The sequence below is a fragment of the Erpetoichthys calabaricus genome, chromosome 10, assembly GCF_900747795.2.
Source record: "Erpetoichthys calabaricus chromosome 10, fErpCal1.3, whole genome shotgun sequence".
Classification (NCBI taxonomy): domain Eukaryota; kingdom Metazoa; phylum Chordata; class Cladistia; order Polypteriformes; family Polypteridae; genus Erpetoichthys; species Erpetoichthys calabaricus.
The window spans coordinates 90,798,556-90,813,555 of NC_041403.2; the positions used below are offsets into that span (position 1 = coordinate 90,798,556).

The 15,000-nt window shown below is 38.0% G+C and overlaps 1 protein-coding gene across 1 annotated transcript in view; it reads left to right on the top strand.

The window, feature by feature from the left end:
* tm9sf4 (transmembrane 9 superfamily protein member 4) overlaps positions 1–15,000 on the top strand; it is a 127,624-nt gene that overhangs the window by 84,088 nt on the left and 28,536 nt on the right. Inside the window, exons 9-11 of the mRNA XM_051933293.1 lie at positions 1,425–1,495; positions 7,869–8,001; positions 12,865–12,946. Coding sequence (XP_051789253.1) covers positions 1,425–1,495; positions 7,869–8,001; positions 12,865–12,946 — 286 coding nt within the window. The remainder of the gene's footprint in view (positions 1–1,424; positions 1,496–7,868; positions 8,002–12,864; positions 12,947–15,000) is intronic.

Consider the following 15,000-nt stretch of genomic DNA (forward strand, 5'->3'; position numbering starts at 1 on the left):
ACCCGCGCTTCGCAGCGGCGAAGTACCGCTTTAAAATTTTTATTAAGAAGAAAAGTAAACCTTTTTAAACTGAGGGAAAATGAATCAATAATTATTTCTTAAGGATCTCTTTGTATATCATATTGTCAGTTCACCCTTCCGGCTGTAATATGACCAAGCTGTGTGCTGAGCTTACTCTTCAGCATGAAATCTTAACGTGGTTTGTGCCCTTCAGAATGAAAACAGCATTTACCTTTTTAATAAAAGGCGAGCTTTTAAGCCTGAGAAATCACCTCGTAAATGCACACGTTTAATTGCACATCTGTTAATATGTATGCTTACTCAGTATTAAAAGACACTCAACAATTAACGTCATTTACCTTCATTCCCGCATTTGACTCGTGCTGTAAATCTCTTCCTTGTTTTCACTTCACGTGATTACGTAGGAGGCGTAATACGTGATGATGTGATACGTGACTCCGCCTCCTCCATTAGACTATATGGACAAAAAACAGGTTCCAGTTATGACCATTACGCGTAGAATTTCGAAATGAAACCTGCCTAACTTTTGAAAGTAAGCTGTAAGGAATGAGCCTGCCAAATTTCAGCCTTCTACCTACACGGGAAGTTGGAGAATTAGTGATGAGTGAATCAGTCAGTCAGTCAGTCAGTGAGTCAGTGAGGGCTTTGCCTTTTATTAGTATAGATTAAAACATCATTAAGAATTTAGTATGCAACATTTGTCAAAGAAATAATTATTAAGTGTATTTAATACAAATAGATTTCAGCAGACTTTGCATTTACAATACTATTCTTTTAAAGTTTTACATCTCAAATTTAAACTTTTCAGCTTGATAAGTGTGTGTGAACCAGTCATCAGAATGAACAGTTTTTCCCTTTTGTTTAAAGAATTTTCAGAAAATAAATCTATCTTTGGCATTCATTGCTTTCATTTTTGCCATTTCAAATGAGTTTCAGTCCCATCAGTTAAGCCTGCACTCTTTCCTGGCCACATCCCTATTACTGTGTTTTATTCATATAAACCTTTACCATGAATCACACTACAGATGTGCAGTCAGGGTTGTTGGATGCATCTCTTGAAGACCACTTGTCTGACACTCAACCTTTCATTGTTCTACGGCTGAATGTTAGTAACCCCAAGTTATTCTTCTAAAACTGGAAAAAATACTTCCTTTTTTTTGTTCAAAAGTGTTTATACAACTATAGTGTAGAGTGTAAATCATCTTGTGTATATGTGGTGCTGCCATGTTTGTTCTGTAATTTTTTTCCCCTACAGAATCTTTTTATATCCTCACACATTTTCTGTCTTTTAAAAATCATCCCCAAAGTCTTTTAACGTCACAAATTCGATTTTAGTAAACATTGCAGATTGTTTGTCATTGTTAATTTGTATGAAATAACTGTTTTAATGTATTACTTTAAAGGCATTCTCAGCATGATAATCATTCGAACACTGAGAAAGGATATTGCTAACTACAATAAAGAAGATGACATAGTAAGTAAAAAAATATTAATCTTCAGTAAAATATAATCTGTGGTATCTCATTCCTTTTATGTATACTGTCAATTTGCAGAAACACAATTAATGTAAATTTATTAACTTTCACATTATCGAGTAATTTAATATTAGTAAAATATTAGGTCTCTTATCTACAACTGTTGAGTTAGTTGTTTTATTATACTGCTGTTAAAGATAGGTTGAGTGATTATGAAATTCTACTTACATTGCTGTTTATTCAAATATCAAATAATCATATCTGGTTCCTTAACAATTAGAAAATTTGATCTTTTAGTGTAAAATCAAGATGACTCTTCTTTTTTTTTTCCCTGAAAATATGTCATTTGTTTTAATTCCTCATGTATGTACAATTACTAAACTACAGCCTTTTAGATCAGAAATGAAGTAAAAACTGTTAGTAAAAGTAGTGTTCCCACACACAGAGCAAATCTCTTTATTATTTAGTCCACCATTTGAAGTACCATATATACTCGCATACAAGTCAGTTCTTAAAACCCAAAAAATCGATCATAAAATCAGACCCCGACTTACAGTGCATCCGGAAAGTATTCACAGCGCATCACTTTTTCCACATTTTGTTATGTTACAGCCTTATTCCAAAATGGATTAAATTCATTTTTTTCCTCAGAATTCTACACACAACACCCCATAATGACAACATGAAAAAAGTTTACCTGAGTTTATTTTTAATAAATTTGCAAAAACCTCAAGTAAACTTTTTTCACGTTGTCATTATGGAGTGTTGTTTGCAGAATTCTGAGGAAAAAAATGAATTTAATCCATTTTGGAATAAGGCTGTAACATAACATAAAAGGTGGAAAAAGTGATGTGCTGTGTATACTTTCTGGATGCACTGTATTAAGCTTCCACTAACATTAAACTCGTATCCGTTAAGTGTACAGTTCTGTCTGATTGTGTCACAAAACTAAACTCCATAGGAACTCCATGCCATAATTACTAAAACTGAAACTAATAGATAAATAGAAAAGACTTTGTGAAATAAAAACTAAACTAAAACTAAAAATACACTAAAACTAAACTGAATTTCCAAGTAAGGTCAGAAAAAATATAGAAATAAAAAGTAATATAAAAAGGCAAAACTATAGTAACCTTGGATTGTTCATTATTTATTAGAGGCATTTTTGACAGCAATTATAGCCTCGAGTTCTCTGTGGATCATCTTTATCAGATTTGCACAGTTGGACATTCCAATTTTTCGTCATTTGTGTTTGCAAAACTACTTCTGCTCTTTCATGTTACATGGAGAGTGTTAGTGAAGAGCTATTTTATAGGTTCAGCCACAAATTCTCGTTTGGATTGAGGTCTGACTTGGCCAGCTTTAGATATTAACTCTTCTTCTTCTTCTTTCGGCTGCACCCGTTAAGGGTTGCCACAGCGGATCATCTTCTTCCATATCTGTCTGTCCTCTGCATCTTGTTCTGTTACACCCATTACCTGCAGGTCCTCTCTCACCACATCCATAAACCTTCGCTTAGGCCTTCCTCTTTTCCTCTTCCCTGGCAGCTCTATCCTTAGCATCCTTCTCCCAATATACCCAGCATCTCTCCTCTGCATATGTCCAATCCAATCTCGCCTCTCTGACTTTGTCTCCCAACCGTCCAACTTGAGCTGACCCTCTAATGTACTCATTTCTAATCCTATCCATCCTCGTCACACCCAGTACAAATCTTAGCATCTTTAACTCTGCTACCTCCAGCTCTGTCTCCTGCTTTCTGGTCAGTGCCACCTTCTCCAACCTATATTAAATAGCTGGTCTCACTACCGTCCTGTAGACCTTCCCATTCACTCTTGCTGATACCCATCTGTCACAAATTACTCCTGACACTCTTCTCCACCCATTCCACCCTGCCTGCACTTTCATTTTCACCTCTCTTCCACAATCCCCATTACAGTAATCCCTCACTTATCGCGGGAGATAGGTTCCAAGGCCGACCGCGATAACTGAATTTCCGCGAAGTAGGGACACTATATTTATTTAATTATTTAACGTGTATTTGGACGTTTTTAAACCCTCCCTGTATTGTTTACAACCCACCATTTACTCTATTAAAAACAGGGACAACTGCTAAGCAATATGAAATCAGTAGATAAGTTTACACTTACTGTATAGCGAAGTACACGTAGCAACTTGTAGGCGGTCATGACGTAGTCGACCTTGTTGCAAAGATTCATAAAGCAGATTCCATCCAGACTACTGCCTTATCACGTCCACTTGCAACTCGTTTTGCACCCTGGTTAAAGGACACTGCGGCCGTAGATCTTATATGCTTTTCCTCCTTTTTAAATAAAAAGAATCGATGTCCTGCAGCGGTGTAGCTGTTCCCTTCCTTCAACATATCCAAAACTTTTACCTTTTCTGCAATCATTTGCATCTTCTGTTGGTGCTTGGACACGGCCCCTGAAGCATTAGCACGTTAATGATGAATGAGTGAGATGAGACTTCCTGGTTAATGCAACACTCCGTCGCTGAGCCAATCAGCAGCACACAGGAACTTAACTGCGTGCTGTGATTGGGTAGCTTCTCAGCCATCCGCCAATAGCATCTCTTGTATGAAATCAACTGGGCAAACCAACTGAGGAAGCAAGTAAAAAGACCCATTGTCCACAGAAACCCGTGAAGCAGCGAAAAATCCGTGTTATGTATTTAGATATGCTTACATATAAAATCCGCGAAAAGTGAACCGCGAAGTAGCGAGGGATTACTGTACTCTGTACTGTTGATCCCAAGTATTTAAACTCATCCACTTTTGCCAACTCTACTCCCTGCATCCTCACCATTCCACTGACTTCCCTCTCATTTACACACATGTATTCTGTCTTGTTCCTACTGACCTTCATTCCTCTCCTCTCTAGAGCATATCTCCACCTCTCCAGAGTCTCCTCAACCTGCTCCCTACTATCGCTACAGATCACAATGTCATCAGCAAACATCATAGTCCACAGGAACTCTTGTCTAGTCTCGTCTGGCGACCTGTCCATCACCATTGCAAATAAGAAAGGGCTCAGAGCTGATCCCTGATGTAATCCCACCTCCAACTTGAACGCATCCATCACTCCTACCGCAGACCTCATCACTGTCACACTTCCCTCACACATATCCTGTACAACTCTTACGTACTTCTCTGCCACTCCTGACTTCCTCATACAATACCACAGCTCCTCTCGAGGCACCCTGTCATATGCTTTCTCCAGGTCCACAAAGACGCAATGCAAGTCCTTCTGGCCTTCTCTAAACTTCTCCATCAACATCCGTCAGAGCAAACATTGCATCTGTAGTGCTCTTTCTTGGCATGAAACCATACTGCTGCTCACTAATCATCACCTCACTTCTTAACCTAGCTTCCACTACTCTTTCCCATAACTTCATGCTGTGGCTCATCAATTTTATTCTCCTGTAGTTACTGCAGTCCTGCGCATCCCCTTTATTCTTAAATATCGGCACCAGTACACTTCTTCTCCACTCCTCAGGCATTCTCTCACTTTCCAAGATTCCATTAAACAATCTGGTTAAAAACTCCACTGCCATCTCTCCTAAACACCTCCATGCTTCCATAGGTATGTCATCTGGACCAACGGCCTTTCCATTTTTCATCCTCTTCATAGCTGTCCTTACTTCCTCCTTGCTAATCCATTGCACTTCCTGATTCACTATCTCCACATCATCCAACCTCTTCTCTCTCTCGTTCTCTTCATTCATCAGCCTCTCAAAGTACTCTTTCCATCTGCTCAACACACTCTTCTCGCTTTTGTGTATGTTTCCATCTTTATCCTTTATCACCCTAACCTGCTGCACATCTTTCCCAGCTCGGTCCCTCTATCTAGCCAATCGGCACAGGTTCTATTCCCACTTCTTAGTGTCCAACTTCTCATACAACTCATCATACGCCTTTTGTTTCAGCCTTTGCCATCTCTCTCTTCACCTTGCGCCTTATCTTCTTGTACTCTTGTCTACTTTCTGCATCTCTCTGACTTTCCCACTTCTTCTTTGCCATCCTCTTCCTCTGTATACTCTCCTGTATTTCCTCATTCCACCACCAGGTTTCATTTTCCTCCTTCCTCTTTCCAGATTTCACGCCAAGCACCCTTCTTGCTGTCACCCTTACTACATCTGCTGTAGTTTCCCATCTGTCTGGTAACTCTTCACTGCCACCCAGTGCTTGTCTCTCCTCCTTCCTAAACTCAACCTTGCAGTCTTCCTTTTTCAACTTCCACCATTTGATCCTTGGCTCTGCCATCACTCTCTTCCTCTTCTTGATCTCCAGCGTCATCCTACAGACCACCATCGTATGCTGCTTAACTACACTTTCCCCTGCCACCACTTTGCAGTCTTCAATCTCCTTCAGATCAACTCTTCTGCATAGGATGTAATCTACCGTGTGTGCATCTTCCTCCACTCTTGTACGTAACCCTATGTTCCTCCCTCTTCTTAAAATACGTATTTACCACAGCCATGTCCATCCTTTCGGCAAAACCCACTATCCTCTGACCTTCTTCATTCCTTTCCTTGACACCATACCTACCCATCACCTCCTCGTCTCCACTGTTCCCTTTACCAACATGCCCATTGAAATCTGCTCCAATCACCACTTTTTGTCCCTTGGGCACACTGTTCCTCACTTCATCCAACTCACTCCAAAAATCTTCCTTCTCACCCATTGCACACCCAGTTTGCGGTGCATATGCACTAACAACATTAATCATCACACCTCCAATTTCCAGCTTCATAATTATTACTCTGCCTGACACTCTTTTCACCTCCAAAACACTCTTGACACACTGTTCCTTCAGAATAACTCCTACCCCATTTCTCCTCCCATCCTCACCATGATAGAACAATTTGAATCCACCTCCGATCCACCTGTCCTTACTTCCCTTCCAATTAGTATCTTGCATGCACAATATATCAACCTTCCTTCTCTCCATCATATCTGCTAACTCTCTCCCCTTACCAGTCATACTGCCATTGTTCAAAGTTCCTACCCTCAGTTCCACTCTCTTTACTTTCTTCCTCTCCTCCTACCTCCGGACATGTCCCCCCCCCTCTTCTTCTTCTTCTTCATTGTTAACCCGGGGCTCAACCGATCTGGTATGGAAATTTATTGTTTTAATATTTTCCAAATGAAATGCAATGTGAATAAATGTAAATTCTCACAGTCTGAAAGTCAAAACATTATACATTTACACAATGATGGGTTGTTATGTTAGAAGAATATGTAACAAGAGACTTGGATTGGGCTTATCACTCCCAGTGTACAGGGATGAAAAAGGTACAGTACATGCAGTGTTGTGTTGTAGAGTTTAAGTTGGTGGGTCACGCATAACATTAATAATATATTTGTAGATCCATATCTGTATCACTATGTACAGTTTTACCTGTTACCTGTTAGAATAGGTACATAGCAATTGTCTATACAAGAACTGCTAAACATATCCCTGGACTGCTGGGTATGAGCTGTGAGTAATAAATTATTTTAAAATGTGTGCTCTTAAAATTTTTTGTTATCGCTTTCTATATTTTGGGTATATTCTACACATAGAGGTTTTGGTTATTTGTAGAGTTCAATTTACCTGGCAGTATGCACACATTGATCACTATAATCTGTTGTTGAGAGGTTTTATGATTTACTGTAGAAACATTACTTGGAATGACAGTGAAATAGCAGTTACTTTATTTCAAATAAGAATAATGAAGGTTACTTATGTCATATGGTGTAATAACTTCACTGAGCGCACAAAAAATTAAATTTCTCTTTCCAGGTCATATTTCTAAACTTTACTGTTAAGTGGTAGATGTTATTCTGGAATATTTGTCCCTGTCAAACATCCAAAGGGAATTGTTTATCATTTCAGTTAATAAAGCTTTTTTTCTTCAATTAAATCAATTAGTCATGTTCTTAAAGATAGAAATAGAAATTAACAGGAACTGCATTGAAGACATGTTTATGAAAGTTTGGAACAAACCATCTACTCATGTAGTGGAAACCCTGTTAGCTTTTAAAGAATATCAAGATAAGATGTTAGAGCAGCATCTGTTGGTTAACCAAATCAGGTTCCCTTAAATTGTTCCAGATCTACTTATGCTGTGTTATTAACAATACCAACAAAGTCTATACTTTTGATAATTGCATATAATATCCATCCATCCAACCATCCATTATCCAACCCGCTGAATCCGAACACAGGGTCACGGGGGTCTGCTGGAGCCAATCCCAGCCAACACAGGGCACAAGGCAGGAAACAATCCTGGGCAGGGTGCCAACCCACCGCAGTGCATATAATATGCAGTAATTTAAGTTAATGCCTTCTAACATTTTTCTTTTTTCAACAGGAGGATACAATGGAGGAATCTGGGTGGAAGAATGTCCATGGTGATGTTTTTCGACCACCACAGTATCCCATGATCCTTAGCTCCCTGTTGGGTTCAGGGATTCAGCTATTCTGTATGGTACTAATAGTAATATGTAAGTATATCATAAACATTAGCTTGCAATATGCAGTCTTCTGTTACATTTATTTTGTTGTGTGGATCCTGAATATGTGAATTATGTAGTCTAATTTTATATAGCATAGTTTAAGAACATCATAGAAATAACATAGATTATTTATACTGATAATATAAGCAGGTTAAGAGATCTTCTCAGGTTTATACACAATCTCTTTATTAGTAGACTGTTCTGGGTAAGTATAACATCACACAATTTTGAATATAACTTTCAGTAGTTTTTAAAATTACAATTTTACTATGAAAAGACACCTTTGGGCTTGGTACTGGTTCTTCATAATCATGTCTGTGACAAAATAAAAGGCTCCAGATTTTATTTTTGTAAAGCATTTGAAAAATTGGAGCAAGGCTTGGTTAAAAACATAAAAAATATGTGGGTTTCGTCCTAATAATCGACAAGCAACACATGTCTGCATAGGATAAGCAGCATGTTTAATCTCCTTAATCAAGCTTTATGAAGGGGTTTAGGTCAGTTTATGTATTTATTCAGACGTTTATATATAACAATCTGGCCATTGCCCAACGTTTACACTATTGAGTGAGCATGGGTCCGTAAGGAATTGAACTAAAGCTGCCAATTGAAGCAGTCAGTGAACCTTATAAATGGTAACAGTAATGTTTCATTAACTTTGCCATGTTTGGGCAAATGGAGAGTAGTCGCAACAGGTTTAATGAACAAGAACAAGTGAGAACTATATTAAAATGAACAATAAAAGAGACCATCATTGGCAACTGCATTCCTGTAGTTTCATGTGGTCAGTGACATGTTGGATCTGCTGCTTTAGTTCTCTCAGACTGCCTGACATTCAGCTGTGCTCATAGTTAAGGGGTTATTATGGATCGCTGGCTGAAGATTACGTATTTCAAATTCAACTCTAGCAACACTTGATTAATATTTCAGTATTGTTCATATTAGTAACTCCAGTAAAATGTGGTAATTGTAAGGTAAATTATACTAACAAGTGATTGCCTGGGGTGGTCTGCTGCATCTGAAACACTTCAATGAGCATTTCATTATTTAAAACATGTTCTCATTTGGTTGGATGTTTTTATTGCTTATTGCTAATTTATGATAACTAAAGAAAGGAAACTGAATCAATGTATTACTTAGTTTGTAATTTCACGTTTTAATGAAAATGGAACTGATTTGTCACTTTTAATATTTTAATAAGATAAAATTGTTTTTATATTTAGTAAAACCTTGCTACTTTTTTATAAAATGTCCCAGAATTTCAGCCTTTAGGAGCAAACATTGTTATTGAAGTTATTTCCTATTTTGCATGCAGAATAATTTTTTTTATCTCAAATATCAAATAACTTTAATATGCTTATAAAGTGTATATTGTATAAGCTGCTGATTGATAGTATTATTTAGTGACAGGTTTATATTGATACTACAATATGTGAATAAAACTTAAGTAACTTAAGAAATATGAAATATTTTATTGCTTTATTAGGAATCCTCTGATTTCATGTTACTTGATCGGCTGATTCCAATTTTTTTTTATTCTTTTCCTTTATCCCTTTTTATACTAATCTCCTGCATAACCAGACAAATAGAAGTCTTATGTCCTATATTAAAGTGTATTTGTATAAACAAACTATAGGCTACAGGTGTTAACTGTTCATTTTATATTAACAAAATTAAATTCTGTAGGCTTATAGTTCAGTGACCATAAAATACTAAAATAAATTAAATTTCCTTAAAACGCATACTTTAACTGATAAAATATGCACAAAAATATCTTAATACATAATTCGCCAGTCTCCTCACTCACTCACATCTGTCCAAAGCCGAATGCGCAGTCGCCTTCTGTGCATGTCCGAAGCCGAATGCGCAGTCGCCATCTGCACAGCTGCCCGAAAAACCTTACAAGACCGACGTCGCTGCAATCTGCCGCGAAAATTCAAAGAGAAAGGCGACTACAACCGCGAAAATTCAAAGAGAAAGGCGACTTTGACCGACATCCAACCCCAACATCGTGGGAGGCGGCGGATTTACGGCCGCAAAAATTCGAAGAGAAATCCGACTTCGATTAAAGCTCTAGAGGCCTGAAAGGCGATTTCGACTACAGCTCAAGGCCTAATTACGCATTCATTCAATACACCTATATCAGGTTTGTGGTGCTTATGCTTATTATATATTATACTATTCCACTCGTGCCCGTTTCATCTTACGTTGTCGAAACGGGCTCTTTGTCTAGTTTATCCATAATACATACAGTTAGGTCCATAAATATTTGGACAGAGACAACTTTTTTCTAATTTTGGTTCTGTACATTACCACAATGAATTTTAAATGAAACCACTCAGATGCAGTTGAAGTGCAGACTTTCAGCTTTAGTTTAGTGGGGTTAACAAAACTATTGCATAAAAATGTGAGGCAACTAAAGCATTTTTTTTAACACAATCCCTTCATTTCAGGGGCTCAAAAGTAATTGGACAATTGACTCAAAGGCTATTTCATGGGCAGGTGTGGGCAAGTCCGTCGTTATGTCATTATCAATTAAGCAGATGAAAGGCCTGGAGTTGATTTGAGGTGTGGTGCTTGCATGTGGAAGATTTTGCTGTGAACAGACAACATGCGGTCAAAGGAGCTCTCCATGAAGGTGAAAGAAGCCATCCTTAAGCTGCGAAAACAGAAAAATTCCTCCTGAGAAATTGCTACAATATTACGAGTGACAAAATCTACAGTTTGGTATATCCTGAGAAAGAAAGCAAGCACTGGTGAACTCAGCAACGCAAAAAGACCTGGACGTCCACAGAAGACAACAGTGGTGGATGATCGCAGAATCATTTTCATGGTGAAGAGAAACCCCTTCACAACAGCCAACCAAGTGAACAACACTTTCCAGGGGGTAGGCGTATCGATATCCAAGTCTACCATAAAGAGAAGACTGCATGAAAGTAAATACAGAGGGTGCACTGCAAAGTGCAAGCCACTCGTAAGCCTCAAGAATAGAAAGGATAGATTGGACTTTGCTAAAGAACATCTAAAAAAGCCAGCACAGTTCTGGAAAAAACATTCTTTGGACAGATGAAACCAAGAGCAACCTCTACCAGAATGATGGCAAGAAAAAAGTATGGAGAAGGCGTGGAACAGCTAATTATCCAAAGCATACCACATCATCTGTAAAACGCGGTGGAGGCAGAGTGATGGCTTGGTTGTGCATGGCTGCCAGTGGCACTGGGACACTAGTGTTTATTGATGATGTGACAAAGGACAGAAGCAGCCGAATGAATTCTGAGGTGTTCAGAGACATACTGTCTGCTCAAATCCAGCTAAATGCAGTCAAATTGATTGGGCGGCGTTTCATGATACAGATGGACAATGACCCAAAACATACAGCCAAAGCAACCCAGGAGTTTATTAAAGCAAAGAAGTGGAAAATTCTTGAATGGCCAAGTCAGTCACCTGATCTTAACCCAATTGAGCATGCACTTCACTTGTTGAAGACTAAACTTCAGACAGAAAGGCCCACATACAAACAGCAACTGAAAGCCGCTAGAGTAAAGGCCTGGCAGAACATTAAAAAGGAAGAAACCCAGCATCGGGTGATGTCTATGAGTTCAAGATTTCAGGCTGTCATTGCCAGCAAAGGATTTTCAACCAAGTATTAGAAATGAACATTTTATTTCCAGTTATTTAATTTGTCCAATTACTTTTGAGCCCCTGAAATGAAGGGATTGTGTTAAAAAAATGCTTTAGTTGCCTCACATTTTTATGCCATCGTTTTGTTCACCCCACTGAATTAAAGCTGAAAGTCTGCACTTCAACTGCATCTGAGTTGTTTGATTTAAAGTTAATTGTGGTAATGTACAGAACCAAAATTAGAAAAAAGTTGTCTCTGTCCAAATATTTATGGACCTAACTGTATGACATAAAAAATATAATGCTTCTCATAATTATAACCTGTCATATTGTTTAGTTTTTTTCTGCAATGTACATATTTGAAAAAAAGTCTTAACTAAAAAAATAGTTTTCACCATTTTTCTAACAGCAAAAATATTATATTCTCACACAATCAATTAATTGATATTGGCAATTAACAGCTGCTTAAATGTAAATATACATACCCTTTTATGTTTTAATCATTTTAAATTATTACTTGCACTACAGCTTTTTGCTGTAAAAATATACATTTAGTATATTTATACAGGTAATTTTTTTCTTCATTGTATCAACTAGACATTAATAATTCTTGAGTTGTAATTATAAAATGTGGATTATCATTTTAATTATGTAGTTCTTGTTTCTTACTAGAACTTATGCTGTATGACACACAGCAACAAATAATAAACAGTATAAATCTTAAAAAAAAAAAAAAAAAAAAAAAAAGCATTGTTTACAAAACAGCAATTGCAAATTTGTCTTTATCTTTTTCCAATTAAAAGTGTAAGCTGCTGCATTTTAAACAAACTCGCTGCCCAAACTCAAGCGGTATCCATATTAATTTAAAGGACAATATAAAGATCTGAATTCCTTAAAAGTAGCTTTTGTTGCCATTTGTTGAGTTGCACAGGACAACTTCTCAGATTATTTTTTTTCCACTTTATTACACCACTTCTTTAATATAAAGGCTAATAAAAAGATGTGTGCTACCTTAATACCTTGTGTAATGGAGAACTGCAACTAAATTACCATAAAGCTTAGAAAAGCAAGGGCTGAAAATATCTGTTTTTGTGATCAGCCTTTTTAATGATCACCGATCAACTCTTTTTTTTTTTTTAGTGAAAATTGGCTGGTTTTGATTGGCAGCCGATTGATCAGAGCATCCCTATACTTTACTGAATTAAAATTGATTTTTTCCATTTTTTGAAGTTGTTGCAATGCTGGGAATGCTGTCACCTTCTAGCAGAGGAGCTTTGATGACAACATCTTGCTTTCTTTTCATGTTCATGGGGTAAGTTTGTAATTTTTTTTCCTTTTAACCCATCATATATATATATATATATATATGTGTGTATGTATAAAAGTTATATATAACTTTTTTCTAATTTTGGTTCTATACATTACCACAATGAAACAACTCAGATGCAGTTGAAGTGCAGACTTTCAGCTTTAGTTCAGTGGGTTTAACAAAACGATTGCATAAAAATGTGAGGCAACTAAAGCATTTTTTAACACAATACCTTCATTTCCGGGGCTCAAAAGTAATTGGACAATTGACTCAAAGGCTGTTTCATGGGCAGGTGTGGGCAAGTCCGTTGTTATGTCATTATCAATTAAGCAGATGAAAGGCCTGGAGTTGATTTGAGGTGTGGTGCTTGCATGTGGAAGATTTTGCTGTGAACAGACAACATGCGGTCAAAGGAGCTCTCCATGCAGGTGAAAGAAGCCATCCTTAAGTTGCGAAAACAGAAAAAACCCTCCTGAGAAATTGCTACAATATTACGAGTGGCAAAATCTACAGTTTGGTATATCCTGAGAAAGAAAGCAAGCACTGGTGAACTCAGCAACGCAAAAAGACCTGGACGTCCACGGAAGACAACAGTGGTGGATGATCGCAGACTCATTTCCATGGTGAGAGAAACCCCTTCACAACAGCCAACCAAGTGAACAACACTTTCCAGGGGGTAGGCGTATCGATATCCAAGTCTACCATAAAGAGAAGACTGCATGTAAGTAAATACAGAGGATGCACTGCAAAGTGCAAGCCACTCATAAGCCTCAAGAATAGAAAGGCTAGATTGGACTTTGCTAAAGAACATCTAAAAAAAATAGCACAGTTCTGGAAAAACATTCTTTGGACAGATGAAACAAAGATCAACCTCTAACAGAATGATGGCAAGAAAAAAGTATGGCGAAGGCGTGGAACAGCTCATTATCCAAAGCATACCACATCATCTGTAAAACACGGTGGAGGCAGTGTGATGGCTTGGGTGTGCATGGCTGCCAGTGGCACTAGGACACTAGTGTTTATTGATGATGTGACACAGGACAGAAGCAGCCGAATGAATTCTGAGGTGTTCAGAGACGTACTGTCTGCTCAGATCCAGCTAAATGCAGTCAAATTGATTGGGCGGCGTTTCATGATATAGATGGACAATGACCCAAAACATACAGCCAAAGCAACCCAGGAGTTTATTAAAGCAAAGAAGTGGAAAATTCTTGAATGGCCAAGTCAGTCACCTGGGGCCTCATGTATAAACGGTGCGTACGCACAGAAATGTTACGTACGAACGTTTCCACGCTCAAATCGCTATGTATAAAACCTAAACTTGGTGTAAAGCCACGCACATTTCCACGGTACCTCATACCATGGCGTACGCAATTTCTCTGCTAGGTTTTGCAGACTGGCGGCACCCAGCGTCAAAGCAGTGCTACTGTTCCTGTGTGGTCATGCTTTCTTTCTTAGATCCACATTCCTGACGCGGCTTTATAAATACACTGAAACTAACTGCATATTGTTTATTAGTGTAATGCATCTGATTGTAATTAACCTGCAGCAATATAATGGTCCAGGGAATAGCCATAGTATTCCAAATACCTTAACTGCTTTAGCGTTGTAACTCTCACTGCATGTTCTTCTTCTTTCAGCTGCTCCCGTTAAGGGTTGCCACAGCAGATCATCTTTTTCCATATTACTCTCACTGCACCACTCGGAGTATTTATATCACTGTATCTGAGTGGGGAATCACAGCAGCAGCTGATCGGAAAGAGAATTATCGGTATACAGCATGAAGCAGACACTGCCTGAGCCACGGCAAAATGCTTCAGAGACTTCCCTGTGCGGACTTTGCGGTTTAGAAAAAGTTTCATCACAAGAACTATAAACGCACTCAATCAGTCCATCAAGTGCTCCTTGTAGAACTGTTTGGACTTATAAGTACAATCACCTCACTGTAAACTTGCACTACAGTTATAATATTGCACAACCTGCGCCACTTTATAAAGCACGTATTTACATATGATGACGATATGATTTTTAAGATGAAATGCAGCAAAATATGTTGA